Raw genomic sequence first — 21,324 nt, forward strand, 5'->3', positions numbered from 1 at the left:
TATGTTACATTTTGATAATTCTTGCAGTTATTTCAAATGCTCCACTAGCAAAAAGATTATGACTCACTGAAGGTGAGTTAGCATTAGCAAGATGATGGTTAGCATTTTTTTAAGTAATAAAGGGTTTTAAAATTAAGGTATGTATATTGTTTTTTTAGACCTAATGCTAATACACACTTAATCGACTGCAGTATAGGGTAATCTTAACTTTTATATGCACTGGGAAACAAAAAAACTCACGTGACTTGCTTTATTGCTCTTTTTGCTTAATCACAGAGAGTCTGGAACCCACAATATCTCTGAGGTCTGCCTGCACTTGACTTTTTCATTTGTTTTGTCTGTCTTCTTTCACTAGGACATAAACCACGTTCCCACAACTGAACAATGCATGGCAAACAGCCTACAATCAGTAAATTGAACTCTTTTGACTGAATGAATAAAGAAATATATTTGGAGTTGGGAGGGGGGGTGCTCTGCTTGCACTTCCTTGCTCTGATGGTGTTCATGGCAGATCACGTATGCTTCTCCTCACGTGATCACACCTTGCCAAACCCCTTCTCTGGCAGTCACTGAAACTCCTAATTGTGATTCCCAGCTGTGAACTTTGCTCTTCCTTCTTTGTGGGGTGGCTCTGGGCTGGGCAGTTGTCTCTTCAGGAGCTGTTCTTTGCAGTCTGATCACATGGGTAATGTAACATTTAATTTTTAAAAATCTCTGAGTAGAACTCTTTATTAGAAATTAATTTGCTCAGGTTCTCGGGTGTTGTTTACTTCTAGTGTCCTGAAGTGTTTCCCCTGGTAGGAGCTCTTTCTGTCCTCTGCCTGAAGTTCTAGGGAAATGCTTTCTAGAATGTCACCCTGTGCGGCTCAGGTTTTGTAATTTATGTTCTGAGCAGGGGGCACCTTCTATCTATATCGTGAGCAGAAGTCTAACTCTCTCTCCCTTTTTTAAAGGTTTCTTTTATGCTTTTTGAAATGTTTAAAAAACAGCTTGTTCCTGGGGCAGTAATTTTATAAAAGCAAATGATACGTTAGAAATTGTCTAATAAAATAAAACTGAATAGAAGTGTTTCCTACGGCTTATATTACAAATGGTGTATATGTTGGACCATGGTGGTGTCAGAAAAGGACTAGGAATCAGATGACCTGGTTAATTGTTTTATGTAGCTTATTATTTGGGTGACTCTGGGCAAACCATTCAGTCTCTCTAAGATACAGTTCTTATTTGAAAAATGAAGTCTCTAGGCCATGGTCTTAATGCCATCCAAGATCCTTTCTAGCTTTTGAGCTCCTGACTGGAAGCCTAACAACTTCAGTTTTAACTTGGATATAGCTGGTTACTAGTACTGGGCCTCTGGGTAAGTCAGCTTCTTTCTCGGAGCTCTAGCTTCTCAGTCTTTCAAAAAGAGACAAGGAGAGTTTGTGTTTTTTCCAAGGGCATTAAGAGAATTTTATTTGGACACACAAAGGTGAGCATACTTTTTAGCTGTTGAATCCTGTTTTTACTAGAAGCAACTTCTTACTTTATTGTGATTTCATGGCACTGTGCCAACAGAATGGTTGGCTAAAAGGAGATGAAAAGTCATTACATATCAAATTGACAGTTTTTAAATGGTACTTTAAAATGTATGGATGTTATGATTCACTTTTGATTTTTCTTTTTTTTTATTTCCCATCTTAAGTTCTTGACTTGAGCTTGGGGAAGGGTTTCAGACATAGCTTTCATTTTCAAAGGAGTATTTTCAAAGGAGTATTTCATGTCCCCCGTTTTTAACCACTGAATTTTTTGTGGATGTTTCTCCCTGGAATTCCCGGGGAAAGAGATTTTTTCATGTATCCCTTCCTCTGTGGACGGATATTAGCAGATAATACCTATAAAATCACAAATGCCATGCGAATGACTCTGCAGGACCTGCTGGCTGCTTTCTGGAAACTTCCTATTGATGGGCACCTGATTGACACTGACTCAGTTTTTTTTTTTAATTATTAATTTATATTTTATTGAAGAATAATTGCTTTACAGAATTTTGCTATTTTCTGGACACTGACTCATATTTTAAAGATAAGCCTAATTAAAAATCTGGAGTCATTCATTTACCAGTTTGGCTCTTGGAAGTCATTTAGTATTAATATTGTTATCTCTATAACAATAGAGTTAACATGATGTTATTTCTAATATAATGAATATTCCTGATGTAGACTATACATTTGAAATGATGGATATTCCTAATTAAGACTGTAAATTTGAATGACCAGAGGCTGAAGTTCCGTCCAGGGAGGGAAAAGGCATCATTTTATTGGGGCCAGTGACCCCACTGGCTTGACCCAGGTGGCTGGGCAAAGGTACAGAGCTCCATCAGACCAGAGGAGGTGTGGCCTGGAGTCAGCAGATAAGGGAGGTGTGGTCTTGGCAGCTGGGAGTGAGAGAGGAGGGTTGGGCCCAGCTAACATACCAGCCATCCTGGCCAGAGGGTCCTACCCTCTTACTCTCATCCCGCCCTTATCCCCAGAGTATTAATTTTAACTCTAGATGATCTACAGGAAAACATAAGACAGAGCTAGGTGTCCAGGTATGAAAAAAATATCTTGGAATCCAGAAGACGTGAATTCCAGTCCTATTTTCAACACTACCCAGCTGGCAAACCACTGGCCCATCTCTTCTTGTCCGAACCTGGCAAAATAGGGAGAGCAAAGCCTACCTTCCTGTGATGTTAAGTAGATGAAATGAGTGTGTGGACAGGAAAGTAGTTGGCAAAATGCTGACAGTCTTTAGAAAGGAAATGTCAAATGAGTGCAGAGATGAAGGGGAAACCAGAGGGCACCCTCCAAGGAGAAGCTGGAGATCTTTTCCTCTCCCTGTTGCTATGTTCTGACAAGGGTGTGTTGTCTAACTACCAAATGAAGATGGAAGTGTGGAATAGAGCTGTTTGGGCCTCAGACCTCAACCTCCACATGGAGCTCAGGCCAGCTCACCTTTGTTTCCCTGCAGAGAGGGCTAAAGGAGTTAATGATAAAATATCAGAAAGGCACTTGAGGGCTTTTAGAAACACTCATCCAGGTAGCATTACACACATGTAACCATGTAATGTCAGCTATTCAGAGCTGCATGGTTGTAGTATTTATTAATCATATTGTGTGTGTGTGTGTGTGTGTGTGTGTTTTCAAATTAGTATTAAAGTCTTGAACCAGAGCCCATTAAAATAAAGAAGCTATTGTTGGGTGTGCTTGAGGAAACTAGCAAAATATTTCTTTTAAAACTTTGTTTAAGAGAAGTCTACCCAGAATCCTTGTACTTGGCAGGCAGAAATTCATCTAAACTGTTTTCCAAATTTACCAAGTGCTTTCCTGAATAGACAAGGAGCCTGGGGGTATTTCTTGCAGGAGTAATGAGTTGTGAATCCCAATATGAGATGTGTGTAAAAAAAAAAAAGTCTGTTTAAAGAGGAAAAAGAAGTTTCTGACTGTTTGGCAAAACAGGTTATTTTTAAACTGAAGAAAAATAGGATTGTGGGGATTTCAAACATTTTTGTGATTTTATTTGTTCATCTATAGGTGGGACTTTCTAACATCTCATTAGCACAGGGGCAAACTGAGTTGTAAAAGGAATGGAAGACTGTCCATCACCTCACGTGGCCTTCATGCTCATTGAGGGACAAGTTGTAGGTAGATCAGAAAGTGGCAGTGTATGCAACGTAGAGTGAATATGTGGAAACACTGTGATGTTGGGGGATAGGCGCACCCGGGTTCTAGATCTGGATCCACCTGGGGCTTGATGTTTCATCAGTTCGATGCCTCAGTTTCTGCTTATTCAAAACAAAGGTAATAAACCTTCCTAGGTTGTAAAGATGAATGAGACAAGGCATGTAGAATGCTTATCACAGAACGTGGCACGTAGTAGTGTAACCACAACTGTAATTATATTTTCCTTTCTTTGTTTCTCCCTTCATTTTCATGCTTTGTCACGAGAGACATACAGGCTTGATGTTCCTTAGGAATGCTGAAGGCTGTGACTAGCTTTCATGGAGGAGGAGCTGCCCTTGGACCTTGAACAGGCTGTCTTCTGCCAGCTCTTCCAGGACGCACTCTGCTCTGCCTCTTCCCTTCCTCCCTCCGCGTGGACTGCATCCATGGGCTTCCTGGCCTCGTGGCCTCTTCTGGGAAATAGTCAATGCTGAGTTCTAGCGGGAGGCTGAAGGGTGGGCCGGAAGGAGAGTGAAAAAGTCTGTGTGCTTTGCTCAGCTTTTAGGCTTTCTCTTATCTGTGTTGCCTTGGACTTGCTGTAGCCTAGACGGAATGTCACCACTCCATTTATGGCAATGTTTTTCTACTGAGTTTGCTCCCCATTCTGGTTACCCTTCCCTTCTCTTACCCATTCAAGCCTAAGAGAAGTGACAAGTTCTGCTATTCTAGCCCTGGGATCCTGGCCTGTCCTTCAAGGTTAACCTTCAACTCAGCCCACCCTTGGGCACATAATCTTTGTACTAACTCTTTGCAACAATCCTATCTTCAGTTTGTTATCTGTTTCAGGATGGGACCTCAAAGAGCTGATTAGGTGAGGAGGTATGCATTGGGTAACCAAGGTGTGCTCTGGGGTCTATGACTGATATTGTGTGGCCACAGTGTATATTTCCTTCAAGAAGGATGGACTGGACTGTAAGTCTGGGGAGATGTGCTGCACTAGAGCCTGAAGGTCTGGTTAACGTATCAGACTTCACATCATAGTAGAGATGGTTCTTGGTAATTGTTTCCTGATTCATTTTGACAGGTGTCTATTGAAAAATTAATAGGTATATGGTGCAGGAAATAAATATCAGAAATTTCTCCCCTTTCCTTCCAAATAATGATATGCAAATTAACTAGAGGGAAGGGAACGTGAACAATATAGAATGACTCTCTCTTGTAGTACCAGGCAATTTGCATATATCATCTTATTTATTCTGCTCAGCAGCCGTTAGGGGTAAGGTACAAACTTCAATGGAGTTGCCAAAGGTCACAGAACTGGGACTTAGTGGAGCCATAATTTGAAAGCCCAAGGCCAATCTCTGAAATGGTGATGTTCATGAATTTCCAACATTGTCAGCTGCAAGATAGGAAGAGTGATGTAATTAAAGGTTCAAATGAGAGAACAGGGGGGTTCAAATGGTAAGAACAGCAGGGTGTGAGTCTTGGGCTGTTCGTTACAGCCCCACTCCAGGAAGGAGTGTGACATTGTAAGGCCATGCACAAGAGGAGTTTCTGCAAGAGTAATCTATACAGAAGGAGTTCCTCTATAATCTCAGAGTAGTCACACAGCCTGGCATCCCAGGCATTGGGGTGTGATTTCATAACAGGAAGGATCCTGGATATCTCTCGGGGACTAGGTCAACTCATTCCAATTGCACAGGAGTTCATTCACTTCCTGCCATTGGGTACCCTGTTTCTACTTCTACTGAAAGTGATCTTTGTCTCTTCCCTAATTGTACATGTATTTCTCTGCCTGGTGGCTTCTCCACTTCTGCTAACTCATAACTTCTGCTTAGTCTCCCCTTGCTGCCTCAGAGCCTCTTCATGTGCATCTTTTCACTTCTGGTCCTGTTACTTCTGGACAGAATCTGTATTAATGAGTTCACATTCTTAGGAGAGAGAATATACCCATCTTTTCATATGTCCAATCTTCCTGCGAGGCCAAATTGTGACTCTGATCATCCAGTGCATTGTCCTTGGGTAAGGAATAGACTTATCCACAGCTGTGGTTTTTCCAGTAGTCATGTATGGATGTGAGAGTTGGACCATAAAGAAGGCTGAGTGCTGAAGAATTGATGCTTTGAAATTGTGGTGCTGGAGAAGACTCTTGAGAGTCCCTTGGACTGCGAGGACCAAACCAGTCAATCCTAGAGGAGATCAGTTCTGAATGTTCATTGGAAGGACTGATGCTGAACCTGAAGCTCCAACACTTTGGCCACCTGATGTGAAGAGCTAACTCATTGGAAAAGACCTTGATGCTGGGAAAGACTGAAGGCAAAAGGGGATGGCAGAGGATGAGATGGTTAGATAGCATCACCAAATCAATGGACATGAATCTGAGCAAACTCCCAGAAATAGTGAAAGACACAGATCTCTGGCATGCTGAGTCGGGCATTGTTTAGTGACTGAACAACAACAAAGAATGGACTCTGTGAAGCTGATAGGTTTGTACCTTACCCCTAATGGTTGCTAAGCTGGGACTCAGATTAGGGAATGGACATCTCCAGGAGAGGACATTATTTTAACTATTCTGGTCCACTTTCTGGCCCCCAAAATTCATATCCAGTCCAAATGCAGAATACGGGCAAGGCCTCTCTATGACCTCATCCGTCCAGAAGTCCAGATTCCTATTATCTAAATTATCTAAATCATATTCCAGTGACTAGGGCATGGACGTCTTTGGGAGATAGGGTATTTTCCTACCTAACCCCAGTACTTACCACTGTATGTTAAGCATCTTAAATGTCTTTTAATACACTCACCACATCTGGTGAATATTCTCAGAGCCATTGTATTTTGCAGTGTTCAGAGTCAGGGGAATCCAAGAACAGGCCCAGTCATGTGGGACCAGGGAGTGGGTCACAAAGGCCTGGAAACTTGTGAATTCTCTTTACCATTGTGCCTGCATTTCCCTACTATGTTGCCACATATTCAGATTACTTGGGGAGAATTTTAAGCATCCCAATGCCCAGGTGGAACCTCAGAGAAGTTAAATGAGAACCCTGAAATGGGCGTGTGTGCTCAGTTGCTAAATTGTATCTGACTCTTTGCAACTCCATGGACTCTAGCCTGCCAGGCTCTTCTGTCCATGGGATTTCCCAGGCACCAGTACTAGAGTGGGTTGCCATTTCCTCCTCCAGTGGGTCTTCCCAATCCAGGGGTGGAACCTGGGTCTCCTGCATTGGCAGGAAGATTCTTTATCACTGAGTCTTCTGGGAAGCCAAGAGTAAATAGTCTTTCCACTGCCTCAGATGATTTCAATGCACAACAAAGCTTGGGAGCCTCTGCCCTGCGTTGCTTTACTCATCACTAGAGGTCAGTGCTCCAGGGGAAGGGCGCACAAGGTAAGGAAGCCTTCCCCACGGAGGGGAACTTTAGCTGACAGTCGAAGGCGTTTACTGGGTGTGACAGTGAAGAGGGCGTTGTGTGGATAGCAGACATCTACTAGCAGATGACAGGTTTCCCTGATAGCTCAGTTGGTAAAGAATCCGTGTTTGCAATTTGCTCAGTATTTGCTGAATGTGATGGAAGTTTTTTAAGTTCCCATGAGAAGGTTCACATAAATACATTCACAAATCAGGAAACAACGGGAAACACGAGCTCCTTTGTCAGAGCATCCGTCCTCATTTGTAGCTTGAGCAAAACACAGCCCCACGGTTATCACTGTTGTGGATACATTTTGTGAGCGAGATAATTGTGGAAATTCAGTTGCTTCCCATCAAGAGCGAATCCTTTTGTAGAGAAAATTTGAGCTATCCATGTATTCCATTTTACAGTAATTGAGATTGGACTGGCAAGTCATTAGCGAAGCAAAGGAAAATGATGGGCTCTTTAGTTTTTTTTCCAAAGGAAGGTAGAAAAAATTGATGTTTGAGAAGAGAGAGAAGAATTAAAATGGGGTGTCAGTGGTGGGAGGGAACATGCCCATCGCTTGGCTCTCTGGTTAATGAGAGGGTGGCATCTCTGTGCTGAGATCTCCCTGGAGTGCAGCCAGTGGGAAGGTGCCCCTGTGGTCGGAACAATCACTGGGATGTAGACCATCTAGGGATGAGCCCATGCCCAGGGCCACCCTGGGTACCATGCAGCTTGGGGATATCTGTCTCTTTCTCATCTAGCTCACCACCGGCAGATGTTGGCCTGTGTGGTTCTCTTCCCCACTGTCAACTTTGAAGATAATGAAATGCATCTTGAGCAAAGGAGAGTCAATAACGGCGATGTATATTTTAGATACATCAGTAGGTGAAGCTGCCAAATGCGACGCTTGCTTATTTAAAATCTGCTTCACTGGGAGGGCCTCATTATATACTTGTCTTTTCTTTCTTTCTGCAAGACCCCAGGGAATGGCCGTAGTTCCAAGTTACTCAGACACATCATGGAGGAAGTGGGGATGATAATAGAGGGCATTCAGTCTCCAAGAGCAAATAGACAGTGTGCCCCGCAATGTCATGTGGCTTGTGGGGTTAAAATGAGGACAGGCATTGGCTAAAAACCTAGGTGATGAGGGAGGTGGAGTTTTAGGGCTGCTTCTGGGGAACAGGTATGAAGGCCCCCTGAGGCCAGTCGCTATCCCTGGGATGGAGTAGCAGTCACCAGGCTTTGCTTCATCTCTGTCTGTAACTCGCCCATGTAGTTTTCTATGTACAGAGTAGGTGCTTAGAAATGTATGTTTTGATTTGGTTTACAGAACCAGTAACTTGCCGGCTACGTGCTGAAGGAGTTAGAGATATTTGCTTTTTTACTATTTCTTCCTGAGAATTCATTTATCTGGACTATGTTTGGGAAGAAAAATTAAAGAGCATAAGCTTTTAAACTCAGTAGCTCCGCTGATGCAAGCAGTCTCCCAGTTGGTCCCTTTGTCCCCACCATTGTTGGGCTCCAGCCCCAGGGCGATTCCTAGGTTAGCATCCTCTTGAACGAGTTGAGCTGTGTCAGCCACTCCCCTCTTCAATCACTGTGGTAGCCCTCTGTCACCTGCTGGTGAAGTGAAAGTCGCTCAGTTGTGTCCGACTCTTTTCAACCTCGTGGACTATGCAGTTCATGGAATTCTCCAAGCCAGAATACTGGAATGGGTAGCCTTTCCCTTGTCCAGGGAATCTTCCCAACCCAGGGATCAAACTGGGGTCTCCTGCATTGCAGGCGGATTCTTTACCAACTGAGCCACCAGGGAAGCCTGTAGATGTTTCTTGAATCACTACTTCTTTCACCTGCTAATGAATCAATTTGAAGTTTGCACCTGGCAGCAGCACATGAATTTTTAGATACAAAAATTTATATACATATGCTACTGTGAATCTTCATGTTAAAGGAATAAACTACCTCCTATTTTTCATATTAAAATAACTATAAATAGCTATTACAGAGATTGATGTCTTCACGCCAGTAGATTTTTTTCAATCCTGCCTGGGCTGCCTACTCCCTAGTTTGAAGACTGTGGGGTCTCCAGATTGCCCTCTTTACAGATGAATAAATTGAGGCTCAGACGAGTTTGATAGCTTAAGTGCCTAAAATTACATAAGCAGTCAGTGGGAGAGTCAGGCAGGAGTCCAACCCAGCCCTCAGCTATTGCTTTAGGTTCTGCCACTTATTGATAACATTTTTTGTAAAATCATAGGTAAAGATTTTAGAAGGTTGGTTAGAAGTCAGGCCCCAAGTATTGAAAACAGTAATGGAATTATTTTAAGCTTATACATTTTTTTTCTGATCCTCTATTAGTTTATGTAATGAATTTTCATGGTGCAGTAAATACTCAATGAAACTGTGTGATCCATTAGTTAAATGAAATGTTCCTAAGTATGCCGTGTTGCTGTCACATAAATTCGTTTAATATTGCTGAAATCTGGTTCTGACTTTTGTGAGCTTTGAGTTTGATTAAAGAAACACCTTCTGTTCCTCCTGTCATCTCCTTACTGAAAGATGTCAGACACCTGAGTAATAACAGTACCTGTCTTCTGGAGTGGAGCATTTTATTTTCCTCAAAGTACTTTCACGTAACTTTCATTTATTCCTGTTCATTTAATCCCATGAATTATAGCCAGAATTATCCCATCTTACAGATGAATAAACTGATGGATCGTTTAGTTTTTTTCATTCTAAATATGCCCTAGAAATGTCAGACCACCAGATAACTGTCTAGCAAGATCCCAATGGTTTATTTTTCAAGTTAAAAGTTAAAAGAAAGCATACTTTGAGAGAGTTTAAAACAATTTGAGTCAGATTGTTTTGACTGTATTTAAAAATACTACCGCTGTTATGCTTTAGGGGCTTCCTTGGTAGCTCAGCTGGTAAAGAATCTGCCCGCAAGACAGGAGATCCCAGTTTAATTCCTGGGTCGGGAAGATCCCTTGCAGAAGGGGATAGGCCCCACTCCAGTATTCTTGGGCTTCCCTGGTGGGCTCAGACAGTAAAGAATCTACCTGCAATGCGGGAGACCTCGGTTTGATCCCTGGGTTGGGAAGATGCCTTGGAGGAGGGCGTGGCAACCCACTCCAGTATTCCTGCCTGGAGAAAGAGGAGCCTGGCGAGCTACAGTCCATGGGGTCACAAAGAGTCGGACATGACTGAGCGACTGAGCACATTTTGCTTTAGTATTATACTCTTCACATAAGTTAAGGAGCACTGAAAATTCCCTGTTGGATTTTTTTTTTTTAAGAGAAAGACAGTGCTGATGTTAATGTCCATGGGATCATACACTGTTGATTTTATGAAAGCCTATAGACCCTTTTCATTTTGTTTCCGGCTTCAGGTTATTTGAGCTTGGCCTTTGTGGAACCTGTAACTGATCACATATCCGTTTTTGCTTTGGCCTCTAGGACTCTCATAAATTTACAGCTTATTTTCTGCAACCTCAGGATTGTTTTTGTGTCCTATTCTTTTTTCTACCTCTACCTTCATTTTCAATTCTTTGTTCCCCTTCACTACAGCTTTCTTCATTCATTAATTTTATCCTTTTCTGGAGAATGATTGTATATAAAACTTTATATAAGCTGCCTGACTCCTTTTTATTTCTTTTCATAATGTCAGGTGAACATAACCAACAAGCAACACAGTGAACACGATGCCTCAGGCCAAGAGAGTCTCCTACTTCTGTGATTTTTCCATCCTTCTCTGACATACACAGTTGTGGCAAAACAGGTCTGCTGTGAGGTTGCTAATTTATCAACTTTGTGGCTGTCAGAGTTTTAAACCCAGGATATGTTCTATCAATGTAGGTATCTTTCTGGAAGGGTTTGGTCTAAGCAAATGATGGCTGTGAGGATGGTGGTATTTTATCAGTAGAGAGAGATGTACTACCTTCAGATATCCTAAGTTTTATAGTCTTTGTATTTCTGACATCCCTGGCAGAATTAAATAAGCAGTGCCATTGGGCTCCACAAAACTTTGCTCTTTCCTATTCTCTTGACCCTGAAAAGAATCTATAGAGAAGGAGCAAATTTTGGGCAGTTTCCAAATGGACTATATCAGATCAGTTAGCCCTTAACATATCAAAAAATATAGAAAAAGGGTTGATAGTTTAAAGTCATAGTCCTAGAGATGGAGAGGGAGATGGTCCAACAAAGGCTGACTCTGGCTACATAATTAGCGCTACCAACCAGGGTTCTTGGCCTCTTTAATCAATAGAAATTGATCAGAGGCCAGACAAGAAATCCTTTATTGGGGCACCTGCTGCAGCAGGGGTGAATGAGAGCAAACAAACCCTTGCTGGCTGGCTCCCAGAGAGGGGCAAGCTTGTTCCTTACATGGAGTGAGGATAGGGGTGTGTCCAGGGGTCCTGCTGGGTAGATGGCTTAGGTGTTTTGCCCACCCCTTAGGTGGTGTTGCATGCAGGGGGCATGCACAGTACACTGCTTTTTGCTCCCAGCTCCTCAAAAGTAGCGATTGGGTTTTTGGTCTCCTTGTATATTTGGGGTTCAGAATTTGTCCCAACTGCACATGCATGCAATTATTTTTAGTTCCACACAGTTTCTTTGTATGTTATTGCTCCAGGAGAGGTATGTTCAGTTGCAGGCATTGCAGCACTGAAGCAAAGGGTCCCGGGTCCCAGGCCTGTCTCAAAAGGAGCTGTGGTGATCTCCGGGGTTAATAGATAAAAAGTCTTAGGGGGCAATTCCTGGCATGGAGGCAAGTCTGGAGGGGAGGTCCAGGGCTCAGGAAGAGAGAGACCTGCTTGAAACAACCAAGTCTCTTGGTCAAGAGACTTGTATCAAGTCAAGCATTCCAGGCAGATACAGGATGAAGTTGGAATCTATAATAAGAACTGACAGCCATAAACTAATTTTAAACTCAACTAGCCTTGGGAATTAGAAAGCAGTCCATCTAGGGAGCTGGAATTGGGTCTGAGCTTTTTTTAAAAAAAAAGAAAGGTGTTGCCAGAATTGGCTTTGTTACATACTTGGGTGTGTTATGGTCTGAACTAGGCTTTTTTTTTTTTTTTTTTAATTTGAAGATAATTTCAGAATTGTAGAAAAAAGTGTAAGAATATACAAAGAAACACCCTACACCCTTTACTTAGGTTCACCTGCTAATATTTTTATCACATTTGCTTTAGCATTTGTGTATTCTCTCTGTGTGTATATCCATAGATATACGTACACATATGTTGTATATACATATTTACATGTCTGAGATTTGTTTTTCTTGAATCATTTGAATGGTTCATGTAGCTTAGCCCTTTATACCTAAATATTTGATGTGTATTCTCTAAGAATGGGCTTCCCAGGTGATTCAGTGGGTAAAGCATCTACCTGCAATGCAGGAGACGCAGGCAGACGTGAGTTCGATCTCCAGGTCAGGAAGATCCCCTGAGTGAGGGCATGGCAACCCACTCTAGTATTCTTGCCTGGAGATTCCCATCTACAGAGGAACCTGTCAGGCTACAGTTCATAGGGTCGCAAAGGGTCAGACATGACTGAAGCAACTGAATATGCATGCGCACTTTCTCTAAGAATAGGTATATTCTCTTATACAGCCATAGGAAACTTATCAAGTAAAATAAATTTAACATTGATAACGATATTTTTAGCTAATTTGCCATCCATATTCAAATTTGTCGATTGGCTCTCTGATTTCCTCTATAGCATTTATTTTCTCTCCAAAAAGAGGATCTAATATTTCATTTAGTTGTTGTACCTCTTTAGGTTGTTTTAATCTAAAATATTTCCACAGCCTACCTTTGTCTTTGGTTTGCCATTTTTGAAGAATAGACTTTTCTCCACATTTTTGTATGCGTGTTCTTTGTGGTCGTCTCAGGATATCACTTGATATCCCTCTGCTCATCTCTGTTAATGTTAATTTTGATAACCTGATTGAGGTGTTGTTCATTGTCTCCATTATATGATCACAGGTTTTCTGCTTACAACTACAGACAACAAATGAGAACATACACTAAGACCTATGGTTGACTTCCTAGATTTAGCATTTACTGACTTTCTGGGACAACAAGATGTGTTGGGTTCATCTTGTACCTGCCCTTCACGGCTCTGGAATAAGCCACTTCTAGAAACTCTCAGTCTTTTTACCAACAGTTGTAGTAGAAACTCAAATCTGAGTATTAAGGTATCACCTTGTCACTGGGGAATCTTTGCTTCTAGACCTGTTCAGTGGACAGGACTAGGAAATATATGCATATAAGCACGTGTACACATACCTACATGCAGATGCATGTTTATTTTATAAACTGTGAGTTTAAACCCTGAAATCTCCAGTTTCCAAACTGTCCCCACAGTGCTCTTTCCTGGCTTCCCCCTTTGCATATTTTAATGGTTATTCTTGAATAGTGAGAGTCTTGGCTCCCAAGAATATTAAAGAATTTACTTCTTTGCCCAATCCTATAATACATTTAGAATAGTTTCCTAATTGCTGTTGCCATAACACTACCAAGAAAAGCCTACTAAAAAGAGTTCAAGGTTTATTTGCGGTGCTCCCTGCCCTGGTCCTGTTAATGATAGGTTGTAAACAGTTAAATTCTGTGTTTGTAAGTTATTCATATTAATTATTTCTCTCCCACCCCTTCAGTGACTGTGTTTATGATGCTCCTTTGAAATACAATTGAATTTGTTTCAGTTCACTTCCAGTTTTAGCCCTTCCCCCACTTTCCATCACTGTTAATTTTATTTTTTATCTGAGGCGTGAAACATTAATATGCTCCCACATGTAGAAATTAAGTAAAAATCTACTCTGATAAGTGTGATCCTCTGCCATGTCTTTCTCCCTGGTCATCCTGTCATTTTAACATCTAGGATCTCCCCATGAGGAGAAACAGCTTCATTGTTTTCTGGTTTATTTGTCCTGTTTCTTTTTATAAAGATAAGCAGATTTATGTATCCTCCTTTCTTACATAAAGTCTGGCATACTGTATATTGAGCTAGGCTTTATAAGTGCCCAAATCTCATTGATCTTCCAAATCTTGCACTCTTAGTGGTGGTCTTCCCATTATACTGATGTGGAAACTGATACTCCTTGTCTGTACTATTGCAAACCTTTGTGCCTTATTGATAAATAGCCTGTTTTCAGTGCTTTATACTTTAGATGAAAGTGATTAAGATGTGCCAAATCATGAAGCAGCAGGTAGTAGTACATACAGTTTTTAATCCATCAAATTGCTGCCACCCAAAGCCCTACTTCTTGGAAGTCTACCTCTTCGTCTGGTTTTTAAAGCTGGATGTCCCTTTAGACTGGAATTTTCAGTGTCCTGGCGTCTCACACAATGCTTAAATAAGGATGTGGCACCTAGCTGGGAGAGTTGATTTTGACTTTCTGTTTTTCCTTTTTAAAACTGAGATGAAATTCACATAACGTGAAATTAACCATTGTACAAAATTCAGTGTCACTTACTTTACTCATAATGCTGTTCAACCATTACTGCTGTCTACTTCCATAACACCTCATCTCCACCACAGGAGACCCTGTAACCGTGAAGGGGTCAGTCCCCATCCCCTGCTTCCCCGAGCACCTGGCAGCCCCTGCTCTGCTTTCCATCTCTCTCTGGATTATTTGTTTCGGATAGTCTGGAGGAAAATGGAAGCCTTTTCCATTTTCACAGTAGGTGACCTTTCGTCTTAACTTCTTACACATGGCATGTTGTTTGCTGAGCTCTTCCACCTTGCAGCCTGTATCGGCACTTCATTTCGTTTTAAAGTTTTCACTTTGTTTTATGACTTGGGTAATATTCCATTGTATGGACAGACGATTTTGTTAATGCATTCTCCAGCTGATGGACCTCCCAGGGGGTTTTGAGTGAACCTGGGGAGAAGAGTGGCTTGTCCCCTGCCTTGTACTCTGCAGCCTGCTGTCCACGTGACTGTGACTAAGCTACTAAACTGACCTGTGCCTCCCTTTTCTCATTTGCCAAGTGAACTTAATGCTACTATATAACTTCAGGTGACCGAAGGATCGGGTAAGATAATATATGAGAAGTTCATAGAAGAGAACCTGGCGAACAGTACTGGTAGCAGTGGTAGTGTCAGTCACTCAGTTGCGTCCGACTCTTTGCGACCCCGTGGAGTGTAGCCCGCCAGGCTCCTCTGTCCATGGGATTCTCCAGGCAAGAATGCTGGAGCGCATTGCCATTACCTTCTCCATGGCAAATAGTGGGTCCTCATAAAATTAGCTTTTTCACCTTTGGATTGTATGAGGGTGGGAGGGAAGGAGAGTGAACATAAACGTGTATTATAGTGGATGTTTTAGTGTGTGTTTGTTCTGTTGTAGCTGCTCAAACCTTTGTGCTTTGTTTTATTAAAAAAGGCCTCTCTGTTTTCTCTGCTTTGTGGTTTGGTGTTTTTGCACCCCACCCCTCCCTATCCCCCCATCACTGAACATGGGATTTTACATTTAGAAGCAGTTCAGTAGACAGAATGTCTGTAGTGGAATGTTACATAATTCACATTTAGATTTGAAGAGCTCATTATAAAAAACCTGACACACTTCAGGAATATTAAATTACTGCAGATTGTGTGGAGCAAAGAAACATTATTGAAGCATTTCAAAATTCTAGGCGAGCCTGAATTTAACTGATAGGGTTTCACAGCTTTTACTGGGGAAAAATGATTTGAGTTGTCACATGGTTTCTGGCCCTAGAGGGCTTTAATCTCTTTAATTACAAAGAAACGAGTTTCCTAAATAATTTGGAGCTACTTACAGCATTTGCTCAACCTCTGGCTTTTGGAAAACTAAAGGGAATGCCAGGGCCCTGGCCGTGGAATGTTCTCTTCTTACTGAAGCTTCCTTATGCATGTTTTTATTTGAGATGATGCTAGTTTCCTTTCTTTACTGATATGGGGATGTACTTCAGGAATTCACAAGTACTGCTTATAACACTTGAACACAATCTCATTTTGTTAATCAAGTGGGACGCTGGAGATGCCCACAGAATAGACAGAGGTGCTGAATTACGGTTTACAAAGTCAAAGGAGAGAAAATGGCGCAAATCTAATCCAGTTTTATACACTGCCTTTTAAGAGTGCTTGAAATGGTTGAAAGGGTTTAAAACCCGCATATTTCAGTCCATGTCGGTGTTTGTGGATCAGGCACCTACTGTGTGCAAGCCCAGCATGACGAAAATATCTTAGCTCCTATCATTTCCTGTAGTTTGTCTTTAGAAACTTAACCTGCCATGGTTTCCTCCTCTGTAAAAAGAGGATAGCAATATGACCCTGCGTCTGTGTTGTGACCTTGTATTCCTGTGTTCCTAACACAGGAAACTGTTAGTGCCTAATCTTTATTGTGGAGAAGGCAATGGCACCCCACTCCAGTACTCTTGCCTGGAAAATCCCATGGACAGAGGAGCCTGGTGGGCTGCAGTCCATGGGGTCGCTAAGAGTCGGACACGACTGAGCGACTTCCCTTTCACTTTTCAGGTTCATGCATTGGAGAAGGAAATGGCAACCCACTCCAGTGTTCTTTCCTGGAGAATTCCAGGGACGGGGGAGCCTGATGGGCTGCTGTCTATGGGGTTGCACAGAGTCAGACATAACTGAAGTGACTTAGCAGCAGCAGCAATCTTTATTGAGTACCTGCCGGGAGATGTGTCAGACACTCTTCCAAGCATGTTAGAGGTGTGATCACAATTTCCTCAGCCATTCCATGAAGTTGATACTGTTACTCCATTATAAAGGTAGAGAAACTAGGCAAAGAGGGGTTCAGTAATTTCCTTAATATCACATTGCTTGTAAGTGGCTCAGGCTATGAAGATGGCCAAGAATCAGATCATAAGAAGGGAGATACACTGTTACCAGTGAAAGCTCATTCTGCTGCTGCACAACAGGCCCCAATAAATCAAGAGATAAGTTATTGAGACAGGGAAAAGTGACTTTCTTTAGAAAGCCAGCAGAGCAAAAAGATAGTGGACTAGTTTCTCAAAGAACCATCTTCACTGAGTTAGAATTCAGGCTTCTTTTATACTAAAAGGTGAGGGTGTGTGGTTGGTTGTTGCAAACCTCTGGGTGTGTTAATCCTTTGTTCTTGGAGCTGTCCATGTAGGTCAGGTCACAATGTTCCTCTAAACCTTCAACAAGACAAATGTTTCTTTCTGCCTTGCAACTTTTTATCTCTGTATGAATGGGAAAATGTTACACCTTTAAAGGTCAGAGCCTTGTGAATGGGCTATCCTGTATATTTCATGCTATAGACAACATTCTTACCTTATAGCAAAAACAGTAGAGTACAAAGGTTAAAAGAAACAGATCCAATATGGAGTCAGATTTGTTCTTCCCTATTACAGTTCCATTTAACAGACAGATCAGAAAATCTTTCTGCCTAAGATACCTCTTTGAACTGAACCTTGAGTATGTCAAGGCAGACTTGAAAAATGCCACAGAAAGCTAATAGCACAATTGAAAATTGGGAAGTTAGGAAAGTGTATCACCTACCTACTAGACTTCTGCTTCCTTTTGTTATTTTGGTTGTTAACTTCAAGCCTCCCTGGACATGCTGATGCTTCTGCCTGAGACAACCATTTATTCACTTATTACACATGCATGAGTACCCATCGGTCCTTTTCCTTGCCGTCCACCTGACGAAAGCGTCATTCTTCAAGATCACACGGTGCAGAGCTTCATGTCTGTGAAGCTTTATTGACTCTTTCAAACAAAGGTAAAAACTTGCTCCTTTGTGCCCCAGTCTGTTTTTGTTCTGATCATGTGTATTTTCATTCTCTTACACGACTAACGCCTCTGCTTGACTGAGCTTCTTTGAGGACAAGAGGCCAGGCTTTGACTCTGTACTCTTGGGTTGCATGGTTGTGCAATACACATCTGTTGACATGAATGAGCCAACACTTGCACCTGGCCCTTCTTATGTTCTTAGTAGATATCTGTTACAGTGAAGGGACTGTATTAATAAAATTAATTAATAAAATCATTAATAAAATTATATTCCCTTATAAGACCAAATTTTGTGACTCTGTCATCTCTTATGGAATGTTGTCTTTTGGGGGCAAGAGGTTAGGAAGGAGATGAGGGCTTTAGTGGCATACAGATAGATGGCACAGAAGTGGTGGGAAAAGTGCTCATTTTCAACACAGTTTTCCATGTACCCCTTTCTAGGAAAGTAATATTCCATTTTCTTTAGTTGCAGTCTTAGGTCCTATGCTTTTCAGGGCTACTGTCCTTGTTAAAAAATAGTTTGTTAACAACAAGCAAATAAGATATCTTTGGATAAAGGTGTGAACCCCATATTTAAGCCTTATTAAATTTTTGTGTGCCTTTTACATTAAACATTTTCTAGTTAAGCCATCTTTAGTTGGCATGATTAAGGGGCTTGGGTTATTATTCTTATTCAGCTGAAACTGGCATTCCGGGTCACCCTTTTCAGATTAAACTGTTCTAGATCTATTGCAGGAGCTAAGAATTGGCTGCACAGTTTGAAGATCCATTTCCAGTAGCTTTATCTTAATATTCTTTTAAAATGGATAACTCCTGAATGTTTATTTTCAACTGAACTCTCACATGTAACTATCAGAGATAGAGAGTCACTGGGAAAGATTGTTGACTTGACACTGGGAATACATTCATTCAATTTAAATGAAATCAAATGAGATAATGTATGTGCAGCGGGAGCTGAGGGCACAGTATATAGTAAATGTATAGTAAATACTGGCCGTAATTGAAGTGGTATTATTATCATTATTATCTCTTCCCAGCACAGTATCTGAACTTAATAGTACCTAGTAGTGTGCAATGCATATTTATTACAGAAAGAAGGATGAAATGTGTGTCTGCCTACTCCTTTTCCTCTTCTCTTCCTCCCCACATTAAATGCTTGTCTGCTCATATAGCTGGGGGGAAAAGCTGACATAAAAATTGGCTTGCTGGAAAGTTTCTCAGCCCCATTTGTCACCTTACCCTTGAAGCCCAATTGTATGTCAACTGCATGTCCCCTCTGATGCCTGCTCGTGAGGGACAGACCACAGGTCACTTCCCTATGATCTGCTTCAGCTGCCAAGGCTCTGATCAAGCTTGCCTGATGGATGGGTGCCTTATTGTTGGAAATGCCTCCACGGGGCTGCTCAGGAAATGTGCCTGTGCTGTATTTTCTGAGTGGTTTTACAGGCTTGACAATAAGAAACACGGAAAATAAAGCATTGAGTTTTGCTTTTCTTGAAAGTCCAGTGTTTTAAAGATCTACTATGTGTTTTCTAGTTTGAGTTTTTGCAAATAAGGCCTCTCAAGCTCTTTGCTTGAGAGCATATGAGCCCTGTCAATGACTTAATGAAACCACGTGGGCAGTTTATACATGGAGACCAAGGTTTTCCTGTTTTTGTATGTTTGACAGCTCCTTTTTGGCCTTCTAATTTCTGACTTCACCAGGGTGGTTATTCTGAGTGTTCTCTTCTTTTGATTTGCAGCGCTCGGAAGGAGTGAATGAAATGTGCAACTCGGGGTGTCGTTTCTGAAAGGAGGAGTCATTTTCTTGAAGAGGAGTCCTCAATGAGCCTGGCCAAGGCCCGGGATCTGTGTGAAGTGGACTAAGGATTTAGTAGGATGTCAACTGAGACAGAACTTCAAGTAGCTGTGAAAACCAGCGCCAAGAAAGACTCCAAAAAGAAAGGTAGGGCTCAATCTGTTCCTTTCCCAATGGCTACTTATTGTGCAGGAGTGGGTTTTCAGTCTTTGGAATAGTGTTTGGTACTGTCTTTGTGATTGCATACAGTTTTACAGTCACCAGCATTATTTGGTGTCTTTTGTGTTCACAGTATCATGTTTTAATGGCTCATCCTTCTCTGGGTAAAATCCAAAAAAAAAAGAAATCTTCATAATATACAAGGCCCTTCTTAACCTGGCTTCTACCTCTGTCTCCATCCCTCTAGCAATATCACTGCCTAAATCTGCACCACATCCCCACCCAACCCTGTTTGCGTTCCAGGCATTCTGTGTCTTGTAGTTTACCTTTGAATATATTAGGTTTGTCAAAAAGTTTGTTCAGATTTTCTGTAAATCTTATGGAACGAACAAACTTTTTGACCAGCCCAATACCAGTGATTCTCAAACTCCAGGTGTGCAGGCATGACCTAGAAGATTTGTTAAAACACAGATTGCTGAGTCTCGTTCCTGGAGTGTTTGATTCACTAGGTGTAGGGTGGGGCCCAAGATGCATTTATAACAAGTTCTCAGATGATGTAGTTTCTGGGATTTCAGAGACCAGATTTTGAGAGCACGTGGACTACCAGTTAAGCCCCACTAACTGGTTGTTGCTCTCCACTTTTTCTTAGACTGACCTTCTCCTAACTTGTTTTTCAGGGTTGAGCTTAGTAGGGCTCCTGGAGGGTCTTTCCTTACTCCCCAACTTGGGTTACTTCTTTTGTTGTTTCACTAGCACTTTATTAGTACCTCACTTGCTTAAAAACACCCTGTATTTTCACTGGACAGCCGTACTATACACTCCTCAGAGCTGGATCTCTCGTTCACCTTTTAACTCCCGACAATTAGAAAGTGTCTGACATAGAGGAGGTGCACAGGCATCTGGTAGAGAAGACTGGCATGCATAGTGTGATAATAAAATAATTCTATTGCTGTTGATGATTTTTGGAGGATTTGTTCCTATGACTTTATGACCATATCTCCTTGTTATAATTAGGTGTAAGCAACTTGTTGCTTGGTGTATACGTGTGTGTGTCTGTGGTGTGGTGTGTGTTTTGTGTCTGTGCCATCTCTCTTCCTCCCTTGTCTTTAAGACTGCGTGGAAGAGGATTAATACAACTCTCTCTCAAGTCTTAAAATCTGACAGCATGGGGCTGCAAACAAGCTGTCGTTGGCTGCTTTGTATAGGCGGTGATTTGTCTGAGGCATAGCCATGCCTGCCCAGTCATGTTTTCTGATGGCACTGTCTGATGCTCCGTAGGAAGCAAAGGGCATAAATGTAATATATATGCAGTTCTTGGACAGTCAGAACCCTAAGAAGGACTATAAATTTTGCTTTAGATGTTTATTTGAAACACAAGTATTTTGGAAGAAGTCTATTTTATCCTTTAAAACCTAATATAAGCCTTGCTTTTTATGCATGAGGGTATAAGAATAATAGAAGGAAAGCAAGTGAGAGAACAGGTCTTAGGAGAACTGCTACATGGAAAAAAAATTATTGCAGAGCCCGGTATGTACTAGAATTCAAATGC

General features: G+C 41.7%; 1 protein-coding gene across 3 annotated transcripts in view; it reads left to right on the forward strand.

Annotated features, from left to right (window-relative positions):
- The window catches only part of DAB1 (DAB adaptor protein 1), a 455,006-nt gene that overhangs the window by 133,658 nt on the left and 300,024 nt on the right, over positions 1-21,324 (forward strand). For all 3 annotated transcript variants that reach the window (XM_065928927.1, XM_065928932.1, XM_065928937.1), the window contains exon 2: positions 19,561-19,763. In XM_065928927.1, coding sequence (XP_065784999.1) covers positions 19,697-19,763 — 67 coding nt within the window. In that variant the 5' untranslated portion in view covers positions 19,561-19,696. The remainder of the gene's footprint in view (positions 1-19,560; positions 19,764-21,324) is intronic.

This window comes from Muntiacus reevesi, chromosome 1 (assembly GCF_963930625.1).
Source record: "Muntiacus reevesi chromosome 1, mMunRee1.1, whole genome shotgun sequence".
NCBI lineage: Eukaryota > Metazoa > Chordata > Mammalia > Artiodactyla > Cervidae > Muntiacus > Muntiacus reevesi.